We start from the raw sequence: 25,197 nt of genomic DNA on the forward strand, positions 1-25,197 counted from the left end.
CCGACATGAAGAGAAAGAAGAGGAAGAACGCTCGAGCAGGAAGGTTGGGCCGGGGTTAAATGGCAGGGAGCTCGGCGCCAAGATCTACGGCGTCAAGCTCAGCGCTAGAGTGACTGGCGCCGAGCTCCCTGCCATGTCATCCACCGAGCCTAGGATCTCGGCGCCAGGATCAATGGCGTCGAGCTAAGGGTCCATTTTCTGAATTCTTTTCGCCAAGAGTCTATTTATGAGAAACTTTCAAAAAAAGGGCTAAATTGTAAAAAAAAATTGGCACCCCCCACCCCCCCTCTGGATGGACTGCCCTGCGCCCCTCCACCTGCAGCATGCCGATGCAAGCCTTCGCCTAACGGAAATCGGCTATGCTGATGTCAACCAATCACCACTCCTTTCTCTAAAGTCGTGCTAGTGCCGTGCTGCTCTAGCCTCCCGCTCGCTCTACCCCGCACACTTGTGTCGCGCCCCTTCCTTGCTTGGCTGCTCACGCCGACGACACGCTCCTCCCGCCCTGCTCCCACTGTGTCGCGCGCCCTGTCCCTGCCTCGCGCCACTGCCATAGCTCACTGCGCAAGGTAGATAGGGTTAGGGTGTGGGGAATAGAGTGGCGACCGGGAGTGGAGGAAGGGTTGTGTTTTTCAAGAGTTGGGGTACACTGAACCGAGGTGGGCTCTCGATCGGTGGAGTGGAAGCCTAGGCCATTGTAGGATGGACATGGGTGGTAGACTCTGATGCTTGCGTCCATGTGCCTAGCCACACACTTTGCATGCTGCTCATGTGTTGTTGCTCGCATGCTGCTGCGCATCTACGCCTACTGCTCGTGTGCTGCTGCTTGCATGCTGTTGCGCTCCTGCACCTCCTGCTCGAATGCTGAAGTGCGCCCATGCTGCTACGCCTAGACGTGGGGACTGCACCCACGTGCAGGGACCGCCTCGGCTCGCTTCCCTCGCCTGCTAATGAAAAAACTTGCAACATTGAGCATTTGCTGCAAAAATACATGTGAAACAAGTGAAAAATTTGAAACATAAGCTTGTAATATATGTGTATATCCACTTCAACATGTGTAATATCCAGATAAAACACATACAACATACGTCTGAAACAGCTAAAACATTTGGAACGTACAATTACAACATACGTGTATAGCTAGTGCAACATATGCAACATACAGATAAAACAATTGCAACTTGCAATATGAAAATACTTACTACACTGAAAACAGACGAAACATTTGTAACATACTCTTGCAACATATGTGTGAAACATATGCAACATCTAGATCAAAACACTTGCAATATACATCTAAAATAGATTAAACATTTTGGATAAACTTTTGCAACATTCATCTGAAACACTTGCAACATATGCAATATGTGCAACATCCCGATCTACTTTTGCAGCATCCGTATGAAGCACTTGCAACATACCTCTGAAACACTTGAAACATACTCTTGCAACATGTACTTTTAGCGCAGCGCAACATCTTCTTGCTGCTTGGGAGAATGGAAGCTCGTCGGTGCGTGGAGTTCACCAGAGGCAACGCCCTGGCGGCGCTTATAGGCGGCGGGTTGGCGGCGTGACGTAGCAAGGAAGCAGCGCCCGCACGACTAGGAGAGAGAGCCAGATCCACCGGGGAGCCACTCGTGCCGGCCTTGTCATGCTGGTCCACCCGTGATTGGGGTTGTCGGTACCATTGCGCCGCCGTGTTGAGGGTCGCTTGGGCCTCCACATCGTGGCCCGCTTGTGCTGAGGCCACGCCGAGGCCGCCGAGCTTGCTCGCACCGCAGCGAGAGAGAGAGAGAGGGAGTGGAGGAGTAGCATTGGAGGCAGCAAGAGAGAAAAGCCGAGGCAGGGAGGCACGCAAGAGAGGAGCGGTGACTGATATTTTCCAAGGCACACATGCGGACGGTACAGGTACAGACATGGGTGGATCGGGGTCCGTCTGAAGAGAGAGATTTGCGGCGGCTAATATTTTGCAAGGCACACGTGCGGACGGTACAGATACAGGCACAGTGGATGGGGGGCGTCCGTCGCGTGGGAGCATTGCCGGAAACTGAAGCCAAAACTAAAAATTGAACAACCGTGTAAAAAGAGTCATACCCTAAATCCAGGCTTCGCACCCAATAAAGACATGTTTGGAATGTGAAAAAAAAAATTCTAGTAGTGTGTTTTTTCTATAAAATCAAACTAATTTATATGCATTGGCGGACGTACGGGGGGGGGGCTGGGGGGGCTGCAGCCCCCCCCCCCCCCCCCCCCCGTGGGCTGCAAAAATTTTTTAACAGGCTTTAGCCCAGCCCAAAACTCACGGCCAGCAGAGGCGCAGAGCAGACCGCTTCTGGCTTCTCCTCGCGCAGGCGCAGCATCGCGCCCCGCCGCCGCCCGCCGCGCCTCCTCGCGGGATCGCGGCTCGCCTGCTCGCGCGTCGCGCCTCCCCTCGCTCCTCGCCCCCTCGCGGCCTCGCCCCCCTCCCGCCCCCCTCTGCTCTGCGCATCGGCCAGCGGCCCAGCGCCCAGCGACAGCGAGGACGGGCACCGCCGCGCCGGGAGGCCGGAGCCAGCAGCGTGCAGCCGGCAGCCTGTAGCCAGCGAGGACGGGCGTCGGCGTCGCAGTGGTGGTGGTTGCCCTCGTCGTCTCCCTCTGCTAGTCTGCTTCATCGTCAGCCATCTCACGGGGACGACACAGTTGGGTGGCGGCTCCCAGCTCGCTTCAGGTAATAAGCTCAACTACTGCTTCGTAGCCAGATGTTGTGGTAGACTGACGCAGGATCCGATTGCAGCTTGTGGTAGACAGGCTGACAGGTTGAGAATTTTTTTTCAGTCAGTGATCCGATTGGTTTTACTTTGCAGTTGTAGAATGGAAAAATTTTTTGCTAAGAAAGATGCTTCTACTTCTACTCAAGAGAGTCGGGTTGTGCAAAAAAGACCCCGCATTGAGCTTGATATGAATGATATAGTTGCTGATCCAGGTCTTAGAAAGCCAATTGATGAATTCCACCATGATATTAGGGATGATGCTAGGAGAGCATATTTACAGATGAGTCCATATCAACCAAATTGTGAGTATGAAAGAACAGCGGGTAAAACTCAAACTAGAGGTTTTGTTAAATCATGGTTTACTCAATTTGATTGGTTAGAGTACAGTCCTGCCAAGGATGCAGCCTATTGCTTTTATTGCTACCTCTTTAAGCCAACACCAGCAAGCAATTTTGTTGATAATGAGACATTCACCAGAGTAGGGTTCAAAAATTGGAAAAAGGGAAAGGCTTCTTTGCTGAAGCATACTCAATCAATTGATGGCTACCATAGTGCAGCAAGAAAACGAGCAAATGATTTCAAAAATCAAAGGCAAAGTGTAGAACATGTGTGGGCAGTAACAACTGCAGCAGAAGAGGAGGCATATAAAGCTCGTTTAACTATAATGTTAGGCATTGCTAGATTTCTTCTTTTGCAAGCTCTGGCATTTCGTGGGCATGATGAGTCTAAAACATCTAAAAATAAAGGGAACTTTTTGGAGATGCTTGATTGGTATAGAAAGAAGGATCCTAAGGCTGCACTTGTGATAGCTGAGAATGCTCCAGGGAATAATCAAATGAATTGTCCAACAATTCAAAAAGATTTGGTAAGGGCTTGTGCAGAGGAGACAAGTGAATTAATTAAGAGTGAAATTGGAGATCGTTGGTTTGCGGTGCTTGTTGATGAGGCTCGTGATGCATCAATTAAGGAACAAATGGCCGTGGTTGTGAGGTATATATCATCTATTCGTGTATTTCATTTCTTTTGTTTTGTGGCTTCCAATTAACACTATGTTTCCTTTTGTTTTATAGGTTTGTCAATGATAAAGGAAGTGTGATTGAGAGGTTCCTTGGCCTACAACATGTTTCTGACACCACATCATCTTCACTGAAGGAAGCATTGGTTTCTATGCTTGCAAGATACGGGTTATCTATAGCCAAGGTTAGAGGACAGGGATACGATGGAGCTTCAAACATGAGAGGGCAGTTTCATGGGTTACAAAGGCTGGTATTGAATGAAAACCCTTTTGCTTTTTACATCCACTGTTTTGCTCATCAATTGCAGCTTGTGGTAGTTGCTGTAGCCAGATGTTGTGCTTCAACTGATGATTTCTTCAATTATGTCACTTCAGTTGTCAATACTGTTAGTGCTTCTTGCAAGAGAAAAGATCAACTTCTCCAAAAACACCATGATACTCTTGTTCAGCAATTAGATAGTGGTGAAATATCTCCTGGGAGAGGGAAAAACCAAGAAACTAGTCTTGCTAGGCCTGGTGATACACGATGGGGTACACATCACAAAACATTAGTACGTCTTATGCTCATGTGGGAACCTGTGCTTGAGGTGTTAGAGAATATTAGTGATGATGGTACTGATGGGGAAAAAAAACTATAGCATCTGGATTGATAGAAAAAATGGAGTCATTTCAATTTATGTTCATATTGCATCTGATGATTAGAGTATTGGGGATAACTCAAGACCTATCACAATGTTTGCAAAAGAAAAATCAAAACATTGTTCGTGCAATAGGATTGATTGGTTCTGTGATGAGAAATATAAATGCCATGAGGGAAAATGGTTGGGATGATCTTTTAGAGAAGACAAAAGCATTTGCTGCCAAACACAATATAGACATTCCTAATATGGAAGATATGATACCAATGAGAGGTCGTTCAAAATGTCGTGGAGCCAAATATGTGACCTACTACCATCATATTCATCATGGGATTTTCAATGTTGTCCTTGATCAAATAATTTGTGAGTTGAACAATCGATTTCCAGAAAGATCAACTCAACTATTGAGATGTGTTGCTTGTCTTGATCCGACAAATGAGTTTGCCAACTTTGAGATAGAGAAATTAGTTGAGCTTGCTAAGATTTATTATGCTGACTTTAGTGATTATGAATGTGAAAAGCTAAGAACTGAGCTTGAAAATTTCATGGATGAAGTCAAACATGATGAAGAATTTTGCTCTTGTATTGATCTTGGTGGCCTTGCTGAGAAGATGGTTAAAACTGATAGACATACATATTTTCCTTTGGTGTATCGCCTCATTGAGCTTGCATTGATATTGCCCGTGGCAACAGCAACAGTTGAAAGAGCCTTCTCTGCTATGAATATTATCAAGACCGACAGGAGGAATAAAATGAATGATGATTGGATGAATAATAGCATGATATGCTATATTGAGCGGGATTTGTTTGCATCCATTGAAGATGATAAAATTTTAAAGCGCTTTCAAGGCTTAAGAAACCGTAAGATAAACTTGCCACCTAAGGTCCCAAGGTGCGTATTGTTTTAGAGCTTTTCTTTGTATTTGTTATCTTGGTTATTGAAGAAGTGTTTGACATTTAAAAATTATGTAGCATTGAGCGTGGCGGTTCAAGTGGTGTGAATTCTTGAAGATGGAAGACTTGTATTTGGTACTTTTCTATGCTTATTATCATAATTCTATGTATCTTTGACTTTGAGCACTTTGAATCAATTATCTAATTCTATGCTTATTAGTGTACTGTGTCCAACGAGCAAATTTTTTTTGGCCTATGTTGTTTAGCCCCCCCCCCCCCCCCCTTGGTCCGTTTCTGGATCCGCCACTGTTTATATGTGCATGATTTCTACGAAATTTCTATAAAATCAAATTAATTCATATGGCTATGGTCTAGGTGACCTACGGAGTATTCACGTACGACAACTCTTGGTTTTTATAGGCGCAAAAAAAAAACTCTTGGTTTTTATTCACTTGCCGTTCCAATCGAGAGCCAAGACGGGTCGACAGCTCGTGGATCTCGTGCGCGTCCTATCCTAACAGTGAACTGGCCCCCGATCGTGGTGGCTGCATCGGCGTCTTTCTCGGACGGCTGGGCCCTGCCCACGTTCGCAGCCACAGCCCACAGACAATGGCCATGTTAGTTTGTGTCATGTCGTACTATTTTAACAAATAAATAATATTTTTCTCTCTATTAGTGAATAGTGCTTTCCGTAATGATTTTTTCGCAAAACGAACAGGATAAATGTCGTCCCGTCGTCCCTCCTCCTTCCTCTCCTGACATGGGCCTCAGATAGCCTGTGGAAGATTAGATGCCACATGCCACGACGCTAATCACAGTGCAGACAGGTTTGACTAACTGCACCTAGGGATAAAAACGATACTAATATTTTAGACCGAATTTATTTAGAGAGATTTAGATCTGTCCGTATCCGAGTCCAGATATTCAATGTTCGATACCGTATCCAAATACTCAAATCGCATATTTGCGATGTCAATACCCAATAATATCATATCCAACATAGTTAATATTATCCGTATTCAAATTCGAATACGAACAGAAATATAATCCGTGTCCTATCCATTTTCATACCGTTTCAGGCAAATGTGGAAGGTTGAGCCAAATCAAGTAGCACAAGCGATCAGAGATTAAAAAAAAAGAATGTGGGCGGCAGAATAAAGAAAGCACCCAAACGGCTTTGCTGACCGATGTGCCATAGGATTCGTTTCTTACGGGAGGTGTGTTTGATGAGAACGGGTCGGGGGTAAACCTTACGGCCAAGTCCCCATCTCCACTTCTCCGGATCCACCCATCAGCCACGAACAAGGACGCCTTCCCGGCGTTGCCAGCACCAGCAGCAGCAGCTTCTAGTTTCAGCAGCCACCAACCAACCACAGCGAAACAACACGGAACAGGAGCGGGGAGAGCTGAAACACCTCTCTCTCGCTCTCTACCTCTGAGACCTCAGTCCCTCTCCCTCATAAACGACGACGAGGAGCCCGTACGTACTCCGCAAGCTTCTCAGTTCACGCTCTCTAGTCTCTCCTCCAGGTACAGGCTCCAGCAGCCTGAGCTGTTCGTAGCGAGCACGAGCTGCCACCGTACGGCCGGGGCAGAAGCGGATCGGAGGAGGAGAAGCAGAGCGAGATGGGGCTAGGCGTGAAGGCGACGCCGTTCACGTACGCGGCGCACGCGCTGGCCGCTATGGCGGCCGTGCTGGTGCTGGTGTGGTGCGTCCACTTCCGCGGCGGCCTCGCGCTCGAGGCGCAGAACAAGAACCTCATCTTCAACGTAAGCGCCGGACTCCGTTCCCCCCTTTCCTTTGGCAAGTAGCAACCGTAGCGTATGTTCCCTTCTTAGCGGTAGCGCGTCACACACACACACTGTTCCTAGAATCTGGGATTTTACATGGAAATCGTCAGCTTTGAGAGCTTCGAGCGTTTGATTTCTTGGGAACTGTATGACAGATTTGATCTGGCGGTAGAAGAAAGTAGGTACTCTTTGTCTTTGGGCCCAATTCATGAACATAGTAGATGGCTAGATGCTACAACAAGAAAGCAATCACAAAATGCCATTGAGTATTAGACGCTCTCTTGGCGTTGACCCAATGACCCGCCCCGCACCTCATGTTCGTACACATAGGAATTGAGACGGAAATGGCGCAGAGACTTTGAGAGCATAAGAAAAGCAACACCACATGGGGACTCGTCTAAACTTTGAACAAAGCTACGATTCCCCGTTTGTTCTACCGTGCTTCGGAACATGGCTTGCAGTTTGGGGATGCTACGGTGCAAATAATGCAGAATGTTACGTTCACCCTTGAATGGATCCAAGAGAATGCTCATTGGAATTGAAGACTTCTATGGATAAATTTTTAGATAACGGAACAAAGGTCCCAGCCTCTACGACCCAAAGAAAGTATGCAGCTTGAACAAACATATGTTATCACGGTTAAGACTTTCTTCTCTGTCTCCTTGTATGTCTGACTCTGCCTTGGATCACTAATGTGCAGCGTTTTGCATTAAGCTTTTTTTTACTGCTACATGGATTCACTTACAAATGTAGCTTAACTTCGCTTGGATTATGTCATGTCTTGCACAAGAACCTCGATTAAGTGTCTGTCTCTGCCCTGGATCACTACTGTGCAGTGTTACCAAGCTTAAAAACTTGCACCTTTTTTCTACCGCTGCATCGATTGATGACCAATGTAGGCTGTAGCTTATCCTATGTCGTTACTTGTCAGTTGCTGTAATTTTGTGGTTTTCTTGTGTGTCTATTGCAGGTTCACCCTGTTCTTATGCTGATTGGCTACATTATCCTCGGCAGTGAAGGTAACAGCAATACACAATCATACTCACTTTTAGTTCCATCTCTGGCATATCAGCATTCAGCATTAACGTTGGTTTCTCCCGATGGCAGCCATTATGATCTACAAGGTGTTTCCAAAACTGAACCACGACACAGCCAAGCTGACGCATCTCATCGTCCACGCCATTGCGACTGTACTCGGCGCCTTCGGCATCTACTGCGCGTTCAAGTACCACAACGACAGCGGCATCGCCAACCTCTACAGCCTGCACTCCTGGCTCGGGATCGGCACCATCTCTCTGTACGCCATTCAGGTGACGCACTAGGCGCCGGCGTCGCTCGTATTTCAGCTCGCCCTTGTTCTTGCAGGTGGATTAGCTGATTGTCTGTCGATGATGTTGCTCGCAGTGGGTGTTTGGGTTCGTGACCTTCTTCTTCCCCGGCGCGGCGCCGAGCGTGAGGCGCAGCGCGCTGCCATGGCACGCGCTGCTCGGGCTCTTCGTCTACGTCCTGGCGCTGGCGACCGCGGAGCTCGGGTTCCTGGAGAAGCTCACCTTCCTGGAGAGCGGGGGGCTCGACAAGTACGGCGCCGAGGCGTTCCTGGTCAACTTCACGGCGCTCGTCGTCGTGCTGTTCGGCGCCTCCGTTGTCGTCGCCGCAGTCAAGCCGGCGCACGTCGAGGAACCGCGGGGCTACGCCCCAATTCCGGTCAGCTAGAGGGGAGGGCCGAGGGCGTCGCTGAGCATTCAGAAGAGTGCAACTGTGTTCTGTTTGAAACTTTGAATTGAACCCATGACATCAGGCGCGTGGCTTAAGTTCGAATTCGAAGCGGATGCGACTATGCGAGGGCTTCGGTCTATAAATACAACCCGATGGGTCCTCTTTCCCCTGCTTTTCCACAAACACCTCCACAAGTAATTTGCTCCGCATTACGCACAACAGCACAGAACCTTTAAATAATCACGTCACCGTAATCTAATTAGCTTCTCTCTGCTAACAATCGAAATCAACTTCACGTTAATCTAATAACCGCTCGCCATGGACTGTTGCTTGCAAGTCGCTTGGTACGCTGGCATGGAGGCGATAACGGAGCAGTCCAATTTCATCTTCTCGCCTATGTCCCTCAGGGCTGGGCTCGCGCTGCTCGCCGTGGGCACGCAGGGCCCGACGTTGCGGCAGCTGCTAACGCTCCTGGGCTCCGAAAACTCGCGCCACCTCGATGGTGGCCATTGCGAGGCTCCTCACCAACGTGAGCACGTGGCCACAGCTCTCCTTTGCCGCCGGCATCTTCGTGGACCGCACGCTTTTCCTCTCGCCGGAGTTCGTGTCCTCCGCCGTCTCTGCTCACCACGCCGTCGCAAGATCTGTCGATTTAAAGAATCAGACTGCGGCGGCGACCGCTGAGGTGAGCGCTTTCATCGAGCGGGCCACGGCGGGGGGCATCCGCAACCTCCTGTCCGATGGCGCGGTTCACCGCGACACCAAGGTCGTGCTCGCCAACGGCATGCACTTCAAGGCGACGTGGGCACGGAGGTTCGACCCGTCGGATACCGTTCGCGGCAACTTCTACCGCCGCGACGGCGAGCCCGTGCGGGTGCCGTTCCTGTCGGACGCTGGCATGAAGTACGCCGAGAGCTTCGACGCCCCTGCAAGAACAAGGTCCTCCAGTGCTTCTACAAGATGGTTGGGCCTGACGGCAGGCTGGACTCAAAGGCGCCCTGCTTCTGCATGCTCATATTCCTGCCGCACAGGCGCGACGGGCTTCCCGACCTGCTGCGCCTGGCCGTGACCCAAGTTCGAGTTCTCCTTCACGTTCGACGCGGTGAACGCGCTCTGCCAGCTCGGCTGTCCGCGCCGGTCGCGGACGGTGCCGACCCTAGGGCTGGACAAAATAGTCACAGCTCGCTAAGTCGCTCCACTCGTGGCCGACTTGGTTCGGCTCCGTTCAGCTCATTTTAACTTTTTCATAAGATGAGCTGAAAGTCTAGCTCACTATTTTAACGAGCCAGCTCAGCTCGTGAGCTACTCATGAGCTAAAATGAGTTGAGGCCTACCGGTCCATAACCCTGAATCAAAAGATGATAATGTTGATCTAGAAATGTCAACCTATTCTATTGGTATGTAATCCTTATTTTCAGTTGTTTCATATAGATTTTGATTTTATAATTATCATGGTACTTAAATATTGATTTATGGATTATTTTTCAGGGAGAAGATGATAATGTTGATATTGAATTTGTGGACTTTCCTAAGTTTATGGTGGCAAGTAACTAATAAGTATGCTCGAACTGCATGTATCATGGATGAACTAACTATGTTTCATGATTGATACTTTTGATAAACCTGATGACTATTAATTGGTTGCACTATAGTGGACGTGACCTTCTGGAATTAATGTAGCATAAAAATTATAAATATGTGTGTCCTATTTTTTTTTAGCTCATGAGCTAAGCTACGCCTCTAACGTATAATATTAACGAGCTAAGCCGAGCTGGCTCGATAGCCTATCAGCTCGAGCTAGACCGAGCCGAGCTGGCTCGGGGACGGTGTGGAACATGCCACCTGAGGGGCTCTACGTGTCCGCTGTGAGGCAGACGTGCGCCGTGGAGGTCGACGAGGAGGCACCACAGCGGTTGCAGCGATGTACGCCGCTACGAGCCCGACATACAGTCCACCGGAGAGACCCCCGCCGCCATCGATGAGATTTGTGGCTGACCACCCGTTCATGTTCGCGATCGTCGAGTACGAGAAGGCCGAGGTCTTATTCCTAGGCCACGTCATGGACCCTTCCAAGGAGGATTGAATTGAGATCGACTCGGAGGCGGCGCAGTCTTATGGTTTAGGGCCGGGGCCGGCCTCATACGGAATGATGGCTAGTTGGGCTCGGCCCTTCGGGCTTCTTTTTTACCGTTTTCTGGACTGATTAATCGTTAATGGCCCGTCCTGTAATATACGTTGAGACTTTTTTTGTGAATAATATACGTTGAGACTTTTGCAGTCTGGTTTGGATTGTTACACTTGCCGATGGCAACGTGTTTCACAACAGCTACGTGTTTGAAGTTTTTTTCGTGTTTGAAGTTTTTTTAAATAAAAAACTGACTTTTGCAGTCTTGTTTGGATTGTTACTGTTAGATTGATCTCTAATTTAATTGGACCCAACGGTCCAGTTGGGCCTTTGATTTGCGCCCTGATCGGAGGCGCCCAGTCCACCATGGCTGGAGGGACCCTGTCACCCTACGCTATAAAAAGAGGTGGGGGCCGACGACTCTTATCACGAGGTTGACCTGAGCCGACCTCCTCACCGACAAACCCTAAACCCGATCTAAGTGAGGGGCGTAGCCAGTGACGGAAAGCCACCAGCCGCGCCGCCTGCTGCATCGACGACGACGTCTTCACTGCCCTCTTCACCGACCGTCGCTGCCCATGCGCAGACTTCACCAACGAACCCGATGGCGGCCTCTGAACCCTCTCCCTCCGCGGTGTCAAGTTCGTCAGACCTCATCCACTCATCTCTGTCTCTCTATTGCTGCACTAGAATGTATCATAGGTCTTTGATTCATCAAGCACCCCGGCTAGATTCACTCCTAGACGATCTAAATAGTCTAACAATGGTACCAGAGCCACTAGTTTCTAGGATTTTAGATCTAGAACGGGTAAACTGATTAGAAAAGGAAAAAGTAGATCAGATCCAGTGCGGGTCTAAGAAGAAGAAGATGGTTTCGGCCAACAAAGGGTTTGGTTGAACCATAATTTCGATCCCTTTGGATCTGAGAAAAGAAGAGGGTTCGGATGAATCCTAACCCTAACTGGGTAAAAGAAAGACAAGAGGGTTTTCGGCCTTAAGAATGTAAGATGTCGAACTCTAAAACCGTAGAGTCCCCCTCTAGGGAAGATAAACAGTGCCATCCCGAAACCCTAACCTTAACGCAGTTAAACCCTAACCCATCCCAATCGGTCAAAACCAAGAAGAGCAAACAGATCCAAATCCGACTGGGGAAGAAGGGGAAAGGGAGACCTACCTCGTCGGCGCGCGGGGAAAAGAAAGGGCCGAGCCAAGGGCACTGCTCGCCGGGCTCCGGCCAAAGAGGCACCGCGGCCAGGCCACTCGACAGCGGCGCGCTCTCTCGCTGGGGAGCGCGCACGCCAGCGAGGGGGCCGGCGACGGCGTCGTTGCTCCACTGCTTCGCCTGCTCGTCACTCGGTGCTGCGGTACTGAAGAGAGAAGATAGAGCGGCGAAGAGAGAAAGAGCAGAGGAGAAAGTGAGCTAGGGTTTCTGAGGAGGCCAGCGTTGACGGGTTTTTTTATTCACCCGAACTCACCGCTCGGCCGTTGGATCGGTGCAGACGGCCGAGATCAAGCGGGCCAGCGATGCTGCCCAGGCGGGCGCGCATGGCCGAGTCGCTTTGTCGGCCCAAGCCTAGGTTGTGGCCTGGGTGCGGCCGAGCGCCACGCAGAGCCGTGGGCCGAGTTGATTTTGGCCGTTTTGGGCCGAGAAAGAAAGAGCAAGAGCCCGTTTTTCATATTTTTCTTTTTCCAGGAAATTGAAAAATAGAAATTGGCTCAAAAAAAAAGAATTCCCCTGTGGGTAAAATTCAAGAAAATGAGTTCATTTATTCCGCTACGTAATTAAAGATGTTATTTTCATTATTAAATTCAAACCAACGGAAGAATTTAATTTTGAAAAATGAATATGGTTTATGGTTTAATTGATTATAATATTGTTATTATTCTAACCAACGTTAATTAATGGCAATATTATGATGTTTTGTCATGCATTAATTCTATTTCTGCCCAACGATGATGTAGAATTAGTGTAGAGAACAATTGTATGTTTTAATTTTGACCAACGTTGAACTAAGACATGCAATTGTTATTGTTATTATTTATGTTCTCACTGTATATATATGAATTGTGTTTTCAGGCGGATACAACTTGATGAATTGTATTAAAGAAATCCCCACTCTCAAAGGTGATAACTACATTGAGTGAAAGAAAAAGATCGACCTAGCCTTCATCTTGGCTGACGTGAACTAGATAGTCACCACACCGTGTCCCACAGAGCTTGTGGCACCGGTACGGGAGACAAACAAGGCTGATGCTGTCTAGGCAACCAGAGAGAGGGATTTTGCATCCCAAAGAATATCCTATGACCTTGAGCATAGGAAGTGGGTCACTACCAACAAGAAGTGTTTAGCTGTGATAAAGAACACGATTGAGCCTACAATTGTGGGCTTAATCCCAGAGTGTGACACCGTTACCAAGTACCTTGAAAGAATAAAGAGTCAGTTCACTAGCTCTTCAAAGACATATGCTACCCAGCTGATAAAGCAGCTAGTGACAGAGAGGTACTCTGATAATGGTGGCATTAGAGAGCACATACTGAGGATGAGCAACTTGGCATCTAAGCTAAAACCAATGGATCTGTCTCTCAAGGATGAGTTCCTTATCCATCTGATTTTTGCTTTTTTGCCAAAAGAGTTTGACACTTTTGTTGTCAACTATAACATACAGCCCGAGAATGGGACATAGAGAGGCTCATGACTATGTGTGTGCAAGAGGAGGAGAGAATGAAAGCTGTCAATGGTGGCACTATCAATTATCTAAAAGATAACAAGAAAAATAATACTAATGCTAACTTCTCCTCAAAGTCAAAGGGAAAGGGTCCCATGCTGCATCAGCATCAGCAAAATAAGTTCACAGTAGAGAAAGATTAATGTCTCTACTGCAAGAAGACGGGACACTATAAGAAAGATTGTCCTGATTACCTAAAGATGATCATGGCAAAGAAAGGTGAGAACATTATTACGTTCATAAATGAATCCCTATATATACAATATTCGAAATCTACTTGATGGATTGACTCAGGTGCAACTGTTCATGTTGCTAATTCTTTACAGGGATTCTGTTCGATGAGGACTACGCAAAGAAGCGAAAGACACGTTAAAGTCGCAAATGGAGTCCGAGCAGAAGTTGAAGCTGTTGGCGATCTTTCTCTAGAGCTTGTTGATGGTGTCAAACTCAAACTTAGAGATGTTCTTTATGTTCCCTCGTTACAGAGGAACCTGATTAGTGTGTCAAGTTTGGACAACGATGGTTATGATTGCCATTTTGAAAATGGAATGTAAGATAACATTTAATGATGCATATGTTGGTCTTGCTATCTTACAAAATAAGCTTTATTTGTTATCACTATGTGATGATGTGAATGTTGTATGCGATAATGAGAATGTTGCGTGCGACAATGTGAATGTATCCTCGTCTGCGAATATAAACAGAAAATGAAAGAGAGCTCACGATGCGTTGTCGAAATTATAGCACTGTCGTTTATGCCATATTTCAAGGAGAAGAATAGAAAGACTAGTTAAGAATGAGATTCTTCCTTCATTAGAGCTCTTAGATTTAGAATAATGCAGAGATTGCATAAAAGAAAAGTATATAAAGAAAATTAAGAAAGATGTCAAACGAAGCGCAGGAATTCTACAGATTATTCACACAGACATCTGTGGTCCATTTCCTATAAAGAGTGTGGATGGTTATGATTCGTTCATAACATTCACAGATGATTACTCCCGTTAGGGCTATATTTATCCAATCAAAGAAAGAACAGAAGCATTGGATAAATTTAAGATATTTAAGGCAGAAGTTGAAAACCAACACAATTTAAAGATTAAGATAGTCAAGAACGACCGTAGGGGGGGTACTACGGTCGGCATATCCCATATGGCTAAGTTTCTAGACCCTTTGCAAGGTTCTTACAGGAGAATGGTATAGTAGCCCAGTATTCTACACCGGGCGAACCTCAGCAGAATGGAGTAGCTGAAAGACGCAATCGTACCCTGATGGATATGGTGCGCAATATGATAAGTTACTCCACCTTACCGATGAGCCTGTGGATAGAGACGTTAAAAACCGCCATTCATATTCTCAATAGAGTACCAAGTAAGTCGATGTCCAAAACACTGTATGAGTTATGGATAGGAAGAGTACCCTCACTAAACCACTTATGTGTGGGGAGGAGTCCTGCTGAGGCTAAAGTATTTAACCCAAACATTGGGAAGCTAGATCCCAAAACAGTAAGTTGTCATTTCATTGGCTATCCAGAAAAGTCAAAAGGTTTTCGTTTCTACTGTCCAGACAGACATACAAAGTTTGTGGAAATGAGACACGCTGTCTTCCTAGAGGATGAAATGATAAAGGGAGCATGATAGCTCGAGAAATTAACCTTGAAGAGAAGCGGGTGTATGCGCCCACTCCGATAATTCATGAGCCATTTTTCTCACTACCTGCTGTCGCTGTACCGACAGTGCAAGACACTATGGTGCCAACACCTATTGTTATCCCGCCTGTGGCAACAATGAATGACGATGAGGAACCTATTCTTCAGGATACTATAGAACCTATTGCCACACATGAGGGGGAGCAACAGCAGATGTGCCAAATGTGGAGGCCCTTAGAAGGTCTCAAAGAGTTAGAAAATCAGTTATTCCTGCTGATTATGAAGTGTACAACACTGAGGAATTTCAAATGAAGGATGATCCCACCTCATTTGAAGAAGCCATGAGAAGTGATCATTCATCAAAGTGGCTTGAGGTCATGGAAGATGAAATGAAATCGATGAATGCCAATAAAGTTTGGGACTTAGAAATAATTCCTAAAGAAGCCAAAACAGTAGGCTGTAAATTGGTCTATAAAATAAAACTTGACTCTCAAAGGAATATAGAGAGATATAAAGCCCGACTTGTGGTAAAAGGTTTTACGCAAAGAGAAGTGATTGATTACAATGAGACATTTTCTCTAGTCTCATGTAAGGATTCCTTCAGAATCATAATGGCATTAGTGGCACATTATAATTTAGAATTACATCAGATGGATGTAAAGACGACATTTCTCAATGAAGACTTGAAAAAAAATGTTTACATGGCACAACCGAAAGGTTTTATCATGGAAGGAAAAGAACGAATGGGATGCCGCCTAAAGAAATCCATTTACGGATTAAAACAAGCTTCAAGACAGTGGTACTTGAAGTTTGATCAGACAATAAAGAATTTTAGGTTTAAAAAGAATGTAGAGGACAATTGTGTCTATACAAAGTTTAAGAATGGGAAGTTTATCTTCCTTGTCCTGTATGTGAATGATATCTTACTTGCTAGTAGTGATGTCAGTCTACTACTGGAGACAAAAAAGTTTTTGTCCTTAAAATTTGATATTAAAGATCTTGGTGAAGCTTCGTTCATTCTAGGGATCGAGATTCACCAAGATAGAAGTAAAGGGGTATTAGGACTGTCACAAAAGGCATACATAGAAAAGATCTTAAAGAAATTCAGTATGCACAAATATAGTTCCTCACCTGCTCCTATAGTCAAGGGCGACAGATATGGGGATTTTCAATGACCCAGGAACCAATATAATATCGATCAAATGAAAGTGGTTCCATATGCTTCAGCTGTTAGAAGCTTGCAATATGCTCAAGTATGCACGCGCCCTGACTTGGCATTTGTTACCGGGTTACTTGGCAGATTCTAGAACAATCCTAGAATAGAACACTAGAAATTGGTAAAGAAAGTCTTGCGTTATTTGCAAGGAACGAAATGCCTCATGATGACGTATAGAAGATCTGATTCATTCCGTATAGTGGGATATTCATATTCTAATTATGCGAAAGATGATAGAAAATCCACGTCTGGATATGTATTCACTCTCGCAGAGGGAGCTATTTCATAAAAAAGCTCAAAGCAAACCGTCACTACATCGTCCACAATATATGCCGAGTTTGTAGCGTGTTATGAGGCAATGGGGTAGGTGAACTGGTTAAAGAAGTTCATACCCGGTTTGAAGGTGGTCCGGTTTGAAGGTGGTTGACGACATCTATAGACCACTAAAGTTATACTGCGATAATAATCCGGCAGTACAGTATGCTCACAACAATAAATCAAGTGGTGCTGTCAAACACATTGACATAAAGTATTATGTTGTGAAAGATAAAGTCCGGGATCAAGTCATAAGTTTTGAGCATATAAGTACAGTAAAAATGCTAGCGGATCCGCTTATAAAAGGCTTACCACCCAACGTGTTCAGAGAACATGTAGCCGGTATGGGTTTAAGGGAAAGTCTATAATTCCTGGACAAAAGAAGGCCCAAAGATAAGTATCTGTTTCAGAACAGAGTAGTGTGTTGTACCTGTTAAATCTATCGGCAATGACCGTGACGATGAGACATGCTCTATGTGCTAGTCTGTAATGGAATGAATAAAAGTAAATGATATGAAAGTGAAAGATGAAAAGAGATCAAGGGGAAGATTGTTAGATTGATCTCTAACCTAACTGGACCCAACGGTCCAGTTGGGCTTTTGATTTGCGCCCTAATCGGGAGCGCCTAGCCCCCCATGGCTGGAGAGCCTCTGTCACCGTGCGCTATAAAAAGGGGTGGGGGCCGACGGCTCTTATCACGAGGTTGACCTGAGCCGACCTCCCCACCAACAAACCCTAAACCCGATCTAAGTTAGGGGCGCGGCCAGTGACGGGAAGCCACCAGCCGCGCCGCCTGCTGCATCGACGACGACGTCTTCATTGCCCTCTTCACCGATCGTCGCTGCCCGTGCGCAGACTTCACCAACGAACACGATGGCGGCCTCTGAACCCTCCCCTCCGCGGTGTCAGGTTTGTCAGACCTCATCCACTCCTCTCTGTCTCTCTATTACTGCACTAGAATGTATCCTAGGTCTTTAATTCATCAAGCACCCGGCTAGATCCACTCCTAGACGATCCGAATAGAGAATAACTGAAGAAGGGCGATAGTGTGAGGCGACACTGTGACGGTGGAAGCTAGCTAAAATCAAAACGTACCGTAGATATCTGCAACAGTTCCATTGCCTTCTGCTTCACCCTCTCATCGCCCATGGAGGAGATCTTCAAGACCACCTTCTGCTGGCATGGGAAGAAGTGTCCTATTCGCTTGACTGATAAAACTATGGCTGAAAGTACTGTTGGTTGATTTATTGTGAAAGAAAAATTTTATTCGTTGACTGAAAAAGTACGGACTTATAAGCCAAGCGAACAGGGCGAAGGCCAGGAGTTAATTAGAACATTATCCGGGTTCCGGGAGCAGCCTGAGGCAGAGAAGCATTCGACGACTTCTGCAACGAACTGGAACCATACCTGCGGCGCCATCCTGGAGGAAGAAAGATAGAGGCTGCTTTATTTGATTTTCGTCCAACCCTGCAATGAGCCAATGAGCCGATCCACCGTGCTGCCTACATATCGACGCAAAGCATAGATAGACACCTCACCGTTTCTCTTTTATTTCTTTTCGCGCTTTGCGTTGTGGGCCCAAGCCCAACCCATACGTTCACCACTGACCAGCATGGGCGGAATGAAAACAACACCTGAGAGGCAGAGAGTGGGTAGACATGCTAATCGTCACTTCGTCAGTCCGGTGAATCCCGAAAAAATATTCCGTCCAAACTACGACTTCGTAAAAAAAAAAAAAAAAAACATACAAAACATACTCCCGACTTTAGAAAAATTCGGAACTATGCACATATTGGCCATAAAATTCGAGACTTAAAATCATTTCATAAAAAATCATCCAGAAATAATAAATTTTATGTGCATATGCGCCATGACACAACACCTGAAATTTTGTTATCTTCGCATGAATTTTAGATCATAAGTTCTCAAATTTTATGACAACGTATATCTACATATGCACTGTGGACATGTGTTGTTTTAAATTTAAGTATAATTTTGAAGGTTTTACATTTCCATTAGGGGCCATTTGGATCCCTTCATTTTGAAAGAATTAAAATCTATTTAATGGATTAGACTATTTGGCTTGGAATTTGATATTCCATAACTAAGTCTATCTCAAATTTATAGGGTGTGAGATGAAAATGGATTCTATATATCACTATGCTATAATTCAACTCTCCAACTTATAGCACACTCTTCAACTCACTTCCCTATAAAAAAATACAACATATAAGTATGTCCCTTCGTATGCCTAACAATAAATATACAAATATATTTCATATATAACTATATTAGCTTAATTAATCTATGTCTAAATTATAATTATTAGAATAAATTAAATTCCAATGATTCAAACGGGCCCGATGTAGTTTACACTGAATTATAGACTGCCAAAAACGCAGTATGATATTGAATATTTTTCTCATGGATCCCAGAATTTGATAGTCCATTTTAAAACAGCATGTGAAAAGGTTCCCGCGTGAACGTGTCAATGGCGGCGGCTCAGACCTGCCAAGTGCCAACTGCCATTACCACCTTGCTCTGGGTCCTGCAAATACAATATTCTCATTTTTTTTCTTAGATTCAAAAAGTGTAAAGTTTAACCGAATCTATATAAAAAGTATCAATATTTACAATACAAAATAAGTATCATCATAAGATTAATATTGGAACATATTTTTGTAGTAAACCTATTTGGAGACATAAGTGTTGATATTATTTTCTACAAATTTAGTCAAACCTTATAATTTTTTATTTTACCAGTCCTAAATTAAATCTTTCTTTTTTTGCAAAAAGTCCTAAATTAAATCTAGAATAACATTGTGATCGGAACAGAGGAAGTACACGATTTCTCTGCCCGGCTAGCTTCGTCCCTAATCCCTATCCAAGGTCAGGTGAGGTTGGTTGAGTCTGGTGGCTGTACACAACGACCCGGAGAAGCAAGGCAGCGCATGAACAGCTGCAGAGCGCAGCCGCAGCCGCAGCCGCGCAGCTAACCAGAAGCGAAACGAGAATAGTTTTGATAGCCTTTTGCCATACTCTTGCTACCGTGCATGGATAAAAATCGCGGTGACGTTCGATGACGCAAATCTGCAGGAGAGAATGGAAGTTAGTGGAAGCTCCACTTTACGCGACCTTCAGGTCAGCAGACTAGCACGCGGCCAAAGGCGAAAACAACCATCCGGCGGCACAGCATGCTACCGTTGAGTTAAATTTTTTTTAAGATTTCCTGTCACATCGAATGTTTAGACGCATGCATGAAGCATTAAATATAAATAAAAAATAAAACTAATTATACAGTTTAGACGAAATTTACGAGACGAATCTTTTAAGCCTAATTAGACTATAATTGAACACTAATTATAAAAAAACAACGAAAGTACTACAGTACCATTTTATCAAAAAATTTTGTAAACTAAACAAGCCCTATATATATCTGATTCCGACGCTGCAGTGAGCAGAAGGCACGGAGGTCAGCATCAGGGACCCAGGGGCGACGATACCGCACTGCGGCATCGCGTCGCGGTCTTGGTTGATCAATGATCCATGCGTTCCCCTTCCCCATCCTACACGCCCAAACAAGCCAGGCACAACTGAACGGCCGAGCAGAAAATTGAATTCAGGCACGGCGTGGTGTTTTCGTCGCCTCGATCATGCGTCTGTTGTCAGCTCGTCCTCGCTCGGCGAACGCCGGCCATATGCCATCTGATTGAGGGACGATGGAGGCCGCGGCCGCAGCGAAGGCGTCCCGGGCCTCCCGGCTCGCTCGGAGCCTGGCCGCAGCAGCGCCTTGTTACAGCGGCGTGTTCGTCTTCTTCGCCGCGCTCGTCGTCGGAGCTCTCGTCTCCGCCTGCTGGATGTCTGTCAGCGCCAGAGTAAGGTTCCCTGCAGTCCCTACCTGTTTCTTTTTCTTCCATGGCGCACTTTCTCTTCTGTGATGTCTGTCTGTTGATCGATTCTTTGGCTCTCGACACACATGGCGAGTAGTAGTTGGGTAATCTGTTCAGCCATATGCTTGTTTGTTCCTGTTCGCCTGGAATTAAAGCCGATTGAGAAATCGACTGAAGCTGTTTTTTTTTTTAGAAAAATACTGGCCGATAAGTTCAAGCCAACAGACCCGTGGGAACAGTGGCACAGCTGCCGACAAGTTTCTACAACCTGCACACCACATAGTCACACTCATTTACTTCGTTCAACGATTTTTTTTAACAAAGGGTCAAGCTATGTGTGAATTGCTTCTCTTCTCTTATGCAACTTTTTTTTACTGATTCTAAGTTACAGGTCACTCCGATCACTCCTGTCGCCACTCAATCCATAGCACACAACGCCGCAACGGGGCAGGTGCCAGCGCCGGGTCCGCCACGGTTCACCGGCGTCGTCGGCGGGAGCACGAACCAAACGCCGTCCGCGGCGGCCAGTTCCGCGCCACCGCCTCGGGAGGTGCCAGCGCCAGCACCACCCGCCCCGGCGCCCGCGGAAGCAGCCGCGCCGCCGGACTGCCCGTCCTACTTCCGGTGGATCCACGAGGACCTGCGGCCGTGGCGCGCCGCGGGGGTCACGCGCGACGCGGCGGAGGGCGCGCGCCGGCTATTCGCGCCCAAGTTCCGCGTCACCGTGGTCGCGGGCCGCCTGTACGTGGCGCGCTACGGCCGGTGCTTCCAGACGCGGGCCGCGTTCACGCAGTGGGGCATCCTGCAGCTGCTCCGCCGCTACCCCGGCCGCGTCCCGGACCTCGACCTCATGTTCGACTGTGAGGACCTGCCCGTCGTCAGCGCTGGCGACCGCCACCAGCTGGCCCAGGCTCCGCCGCCGCCGCTGTTCCGGTACTGCGGCAGCGAGACGACGCTGGACATCGCCTTCCCTGACTGGTCATTCTGGGGCTGGTAAATATATACGCACGTTGCCGTTCTTCGCCATGATCATGTATGTTCGTAATGCTCCGTAATCTCTCGAGTCACAAAGTGCTCCGTTCTTCTTTGAATTTGGAAGGCCTGAGCTTAACATAAAGCCATGGGAAGCGCTGCGGAGGGAGATCAACGAAGGGAACGCCATGGTGAACTGGACGGACAGGGCGCCGTACGCGTACTGGAAGGGGAACCCCATGGTGGGCGCCGAACGCCTGCTCCTCCTCAGGTGCAACGCGTCCGGCAAGCGTGACTGGAACGCGCGGGTATACGCGCAGGTATCCTCTCTGAATCGTGTGCAGGCGCGCGGAAACACACTCGCCACGGCATGGCACGTGACGTGACACTGACACGGGAGGCTACAACTTTCAGGACTGGGGAAAGGAGGTGCGGCACGGATTCAGGGGATCGGACCTGTCCAAGCAGTGCACGCACAGGTAGAATCACATGAGCTTGTTCGCCATAACATCACAGTTAGCTGGTGCACCTGCTATGCCGTGCCACATTTTAGTATGCTTTGCGCACGTGTGCGCAGGTACAGGATCTACATCGAGGGGCGGGGGTGGTCGGTGAGCGAGAAGTACATCCTGGCGTGCGACTCGATGGCGCTCATGGTGCGGCCGAGGTTCCACGACTTCTTCTCGCGGGGGCTGTCGCCGCTGCGTCACTACTGGCCCGTCCGCGGCGACCGCGGCATGTGCCGGTCCATCAAGTACGCCGTGGACTGGGGCAACGCTCACACGGACAGGGTACCTTCCCCGATCGACTTCACCTTCCGTATACTACTACGAATTCCGAACAGAACCAATACCAAACGCTCTCGTCTGGCAATGGCAGGCGCAGGAGATGGCAGGGAACGCGAGCAGGTTCATCCAGGAGGAGCTGACGATGGACCGCGTCTACGACTACATGTTCCACCTCCTGACAGAGTACGCCAGGCTGCTGCGGTACAGGCCCGCGGTGCCGCGCGGCGCCGCGGAGGTGACCGTCGAGTCCATGACCCGGGGAAGGCGGGGGCTGGAGAGGCAGTTCATGATGGACACGGTGGTGGCCAGCGCGAATGGCGAAGGCCCCTGCAGGCTGCAGCCGGCTTACGACGCCGAGGAACTAGAGGCGCTGCGAAGAGCGAGAGAGGATGTGGTGAGGCAAGTGGAGGCGTGGGAGAGTGACGGTTGACACGCGTAGAGAGAATAGGAGGTATGGTGGAGGATTGCACTTTTTTTACCTCCAAATTTGGTCAAAGAAATATAGAGCGAATTTGTAGAGTAAATATCTTTTTAACCAGTATTCTAAATAAACAACTAATAGTGGGCCAAGAACCGGCAGTATCATTGTGAGGTGTGCTATTACTGCCGGATCATCCAGTATTACAACATTTATTCAAATATATACATCAGAGTAAAATAGCGGAACTCTTACGATAACTTAGTTTACAAACCAGTTGTTTCAAACCTTACAACTAAGTTCGATAATTATTACAAACCATAGTAGTAGTGGAGTGGCATAATTAATATAGACATATCACACAAAATAAACATCCTGCCCAAGGATCACACATTTACTTCTCATCGTCAGAACGAACGATAGTCATGCAGCACGATCCAAAACAGATCTGCTCATGAGGCTCACCTGCAACAAGGGGTCAACGAACCCTGAGTACAGAAGTACTCAACAAGACTTATCCGAAATATTAACTGATAAACTCAGTAATGCAGGCTCAAGGATTCAAGGTATAGCTTTAACAATGATCAAAGTTCTTTTGCATAAAAGCTCTTTTAACAACATTCTTTATATAGAAAACTTCTTAAAAATTATATACAAAGCTGATACGATCCGCACTGAGATCATGAAACTTTATATCCAGCACCTTCACAAGCCTTATTCAAGTTCCGGTTATTAATTCTACGATGATGAACAGTGAGTTGAGTCTCCTTAACCGAGGAGCAACGACGATTGGAACCGATTATAAACCCAGCTGGGAATTCCAGACCACACGACATATGTAGATCCCCGACCTACATATACCAACCTACCCTCAGATCCTCTAAAATAAGAACGGGTCCGCGCCACCCGAGAACACAGTACTCCACCATTCCAGCCCATGGCCACATGGGTACACGCTATTCCCGCCATCTCTCCACTCTCAGTGCGCGAGTAGCCATTCTCGTAATAGAATTGCCAAGTTCAGGCTTACCGGAGTATGTGGTTAGTACTACAAATTCTCACCTCATACAATTCAACAACGGACGTGCCTTAATCGACACAGGCGGAAAGAACCCGCTCACAAGACCTCCATGTCTTGTGGCTCACACACACCGAGTCCGCCCGGTCTAGATTTATTACTCCACATTCCCATATCATATGCTAACAAAGTTAACCAATGTTCCGTTTAAAACTTGCAGGTGGCAGGTAGTCACCTGACTTTCATCGTTCTACGCATAGCTAAGCAAAACTAGACATATACGAATTTAAAACTGGTAATATGGTAAACATGGAATAACAAGGGTGGTAATGCAACAATTAGGCTTTTACTTAACTCCTAATTACTTAATGCAGTAACGGAAAGCAAAAGCGAAATTCATTTATAAAACACAAGGTAGGGTTGTATGCATCCGGGGCTTGCCTTCGTTGACGGAAAAGTCCGACTCCTACGACGTTACACAAGGATTCGATCCGACCTCAACAGACGGATTAACCTCCTCTATAGCTTGATTAGCTACCACGTTTTCACCTTTGTTCACTACACGTAATAACAATGTCATGTTCAACATGATGCGGAATACTAAATATGATGCTCGATGAGGGATACAAAATTAACAATTTGAATACAACTTTCCTTCGCGGTAGAGTTGCAAGTCAACAACTAAATTTTTTTCATAAGACATACATCAATTGCCAAGGATCATCATCACTAATGACCCAAGGTCATCACTCAATCCAAAAGTCCAAACAAAAACCTAAATCATTAAAGGTTACTATTCACTTTTATGAATTAATTATTTAATTCAAAATTATGAAATAAATCAACTTATTCTAATTGAGCTCAAAATTTTAGTACATGTTCATTACATGTTAACTAAGTGGCAAAACAAATTTCATAATTTTTGGATAAGTAGATAAGCCTGGAAAAATCATGGAAATCCATTTATTAATAAATTAAGCAATTTTTATCACATTCAAAAAGTACTGAAAAATATTACTTCATATTTTTCTTAAATACTATACATCACAGAGAGGTCACACAAAAATTTTCATAATTTTTGGAGCTCTAAATAAATCTACACAAAATTAACAAAAATAGACACTATTCATTCAAATCTGAAAATAGAAAAATCATTTGAACGCTGAGTCACTGACAACGGGTCCCACATGTCATCTTCAACCTCCGACGTTGACCACGGCAGCGACGGCTCTGACCAGCGATTTCTCACCGACGGTGAGATCAACGGCGACGGCCAACG

General features: G+C 46.6%; 3 protein-coding genes and 1 pseudogene across 5 annotated transcripts; all 4 read left to right on the top strand.

Annotated features, from left to right (window-relative positions):
* The first annotated feature begins 3,322 nt into the window (after positions 1–3,322).
* On the top strand, positions 3,323–6,109 carry LOC136495965 (uncharacterized; annotated as a pseudogene).
* A 446-nt stretch (positions 6,110–6,555) lies between these two features.
* Positions 6,556–8,953, top strand: LOC136497077 (probable ascorbate-specific transmembrane electron transporter 2). Its single transcript, XM_066492862.1, has 4 exons — positions 6,556–7,067; positions 8,059–8,107; positions 8,196–8,398; positions 8,493–8,953. Exons 1-4 carry the CDS (start codon positions 6,924–6,926, stop codon positions 8,799–8,801), a joined length of 705 nt encoding a protein of 234 aa, XP_066348959.1. The 5' UTR covers positions 6,556–6,923; the 3' UTR covers positions 8,802–8,953.
* A 350-nt stretch (positions 8,954–9,303) lies between these two features.
* LOC136495966 (putative non-inhibitory serpin-10) lies at positions 9,304–10,479 on the top strand. The gene is made up of 4 exons (XM_066491732.1): positions 9,304–9,743; positions 9,785–9,878; positions 10,293–10,350; positions 10,457–10,479. The coding sequence occupies exons 1-4, from the start codon at positions 9,304–9,306 to the stop codon at positions 10,477–10,479; spliced, it is 615 nt and encodes a 204-aa protein (XP_066347829.1).
* A 9,825-nt stretch (positions 10,480–20,304) lies between these two features.
* On the top strand, positions 20,305–23,006 carry LOC136495403 (uncharacterized). Of its 3 annotated transcripts, none has more exons than XM_066491338.1 (6): positions 20,305–20,707; positions 21,108–21,715; positions 21,822–22,014; positions 22,109–22,173; positions 22,272–22,485; positions 22,574–23,006. In XM_066491338.1, exons 1-6 carry the CDS (start codon positions 20,552–20,554, stop codon positions 22,910–22,912), a joined length of 1,575 nt encoding a protein of 524 aa, XP_066347435.1. In that variant the 5' UTR covers positions 20,305–20,551; the 3' UTR covers positions 22,913–23,006. The 3 variants fall into 3 exon arrangements, with proteins under 3 accessions (XP_066347435.1, XP_066347437.1, XP_066347436.1); XM_066491340.1 differs by having other exon boundaries at positions 22,278–22,485; XM_066491339.1 differs by having other exon boundaries at positions 21,114–21,715.
* Positions 23,007–25,197: the final 2,191 nt, after the last annotated feature.

This window comes from Miscanthus floridulus, chromosome 12 (assembly GCF_019320115.1).
Source record: "Miscanthus floridulus cultivar M001 chromosome 12, ASM1932011v1, whole genome shotgun sequence".
Classification (NCBI taxonomy): domain Eukaryota; kingdom Viridiplantae; phylum Streptophyta; class Magnoliopsida; order Poales; family Poaceae; genus Miscanthus; species Miscanthus floridulus.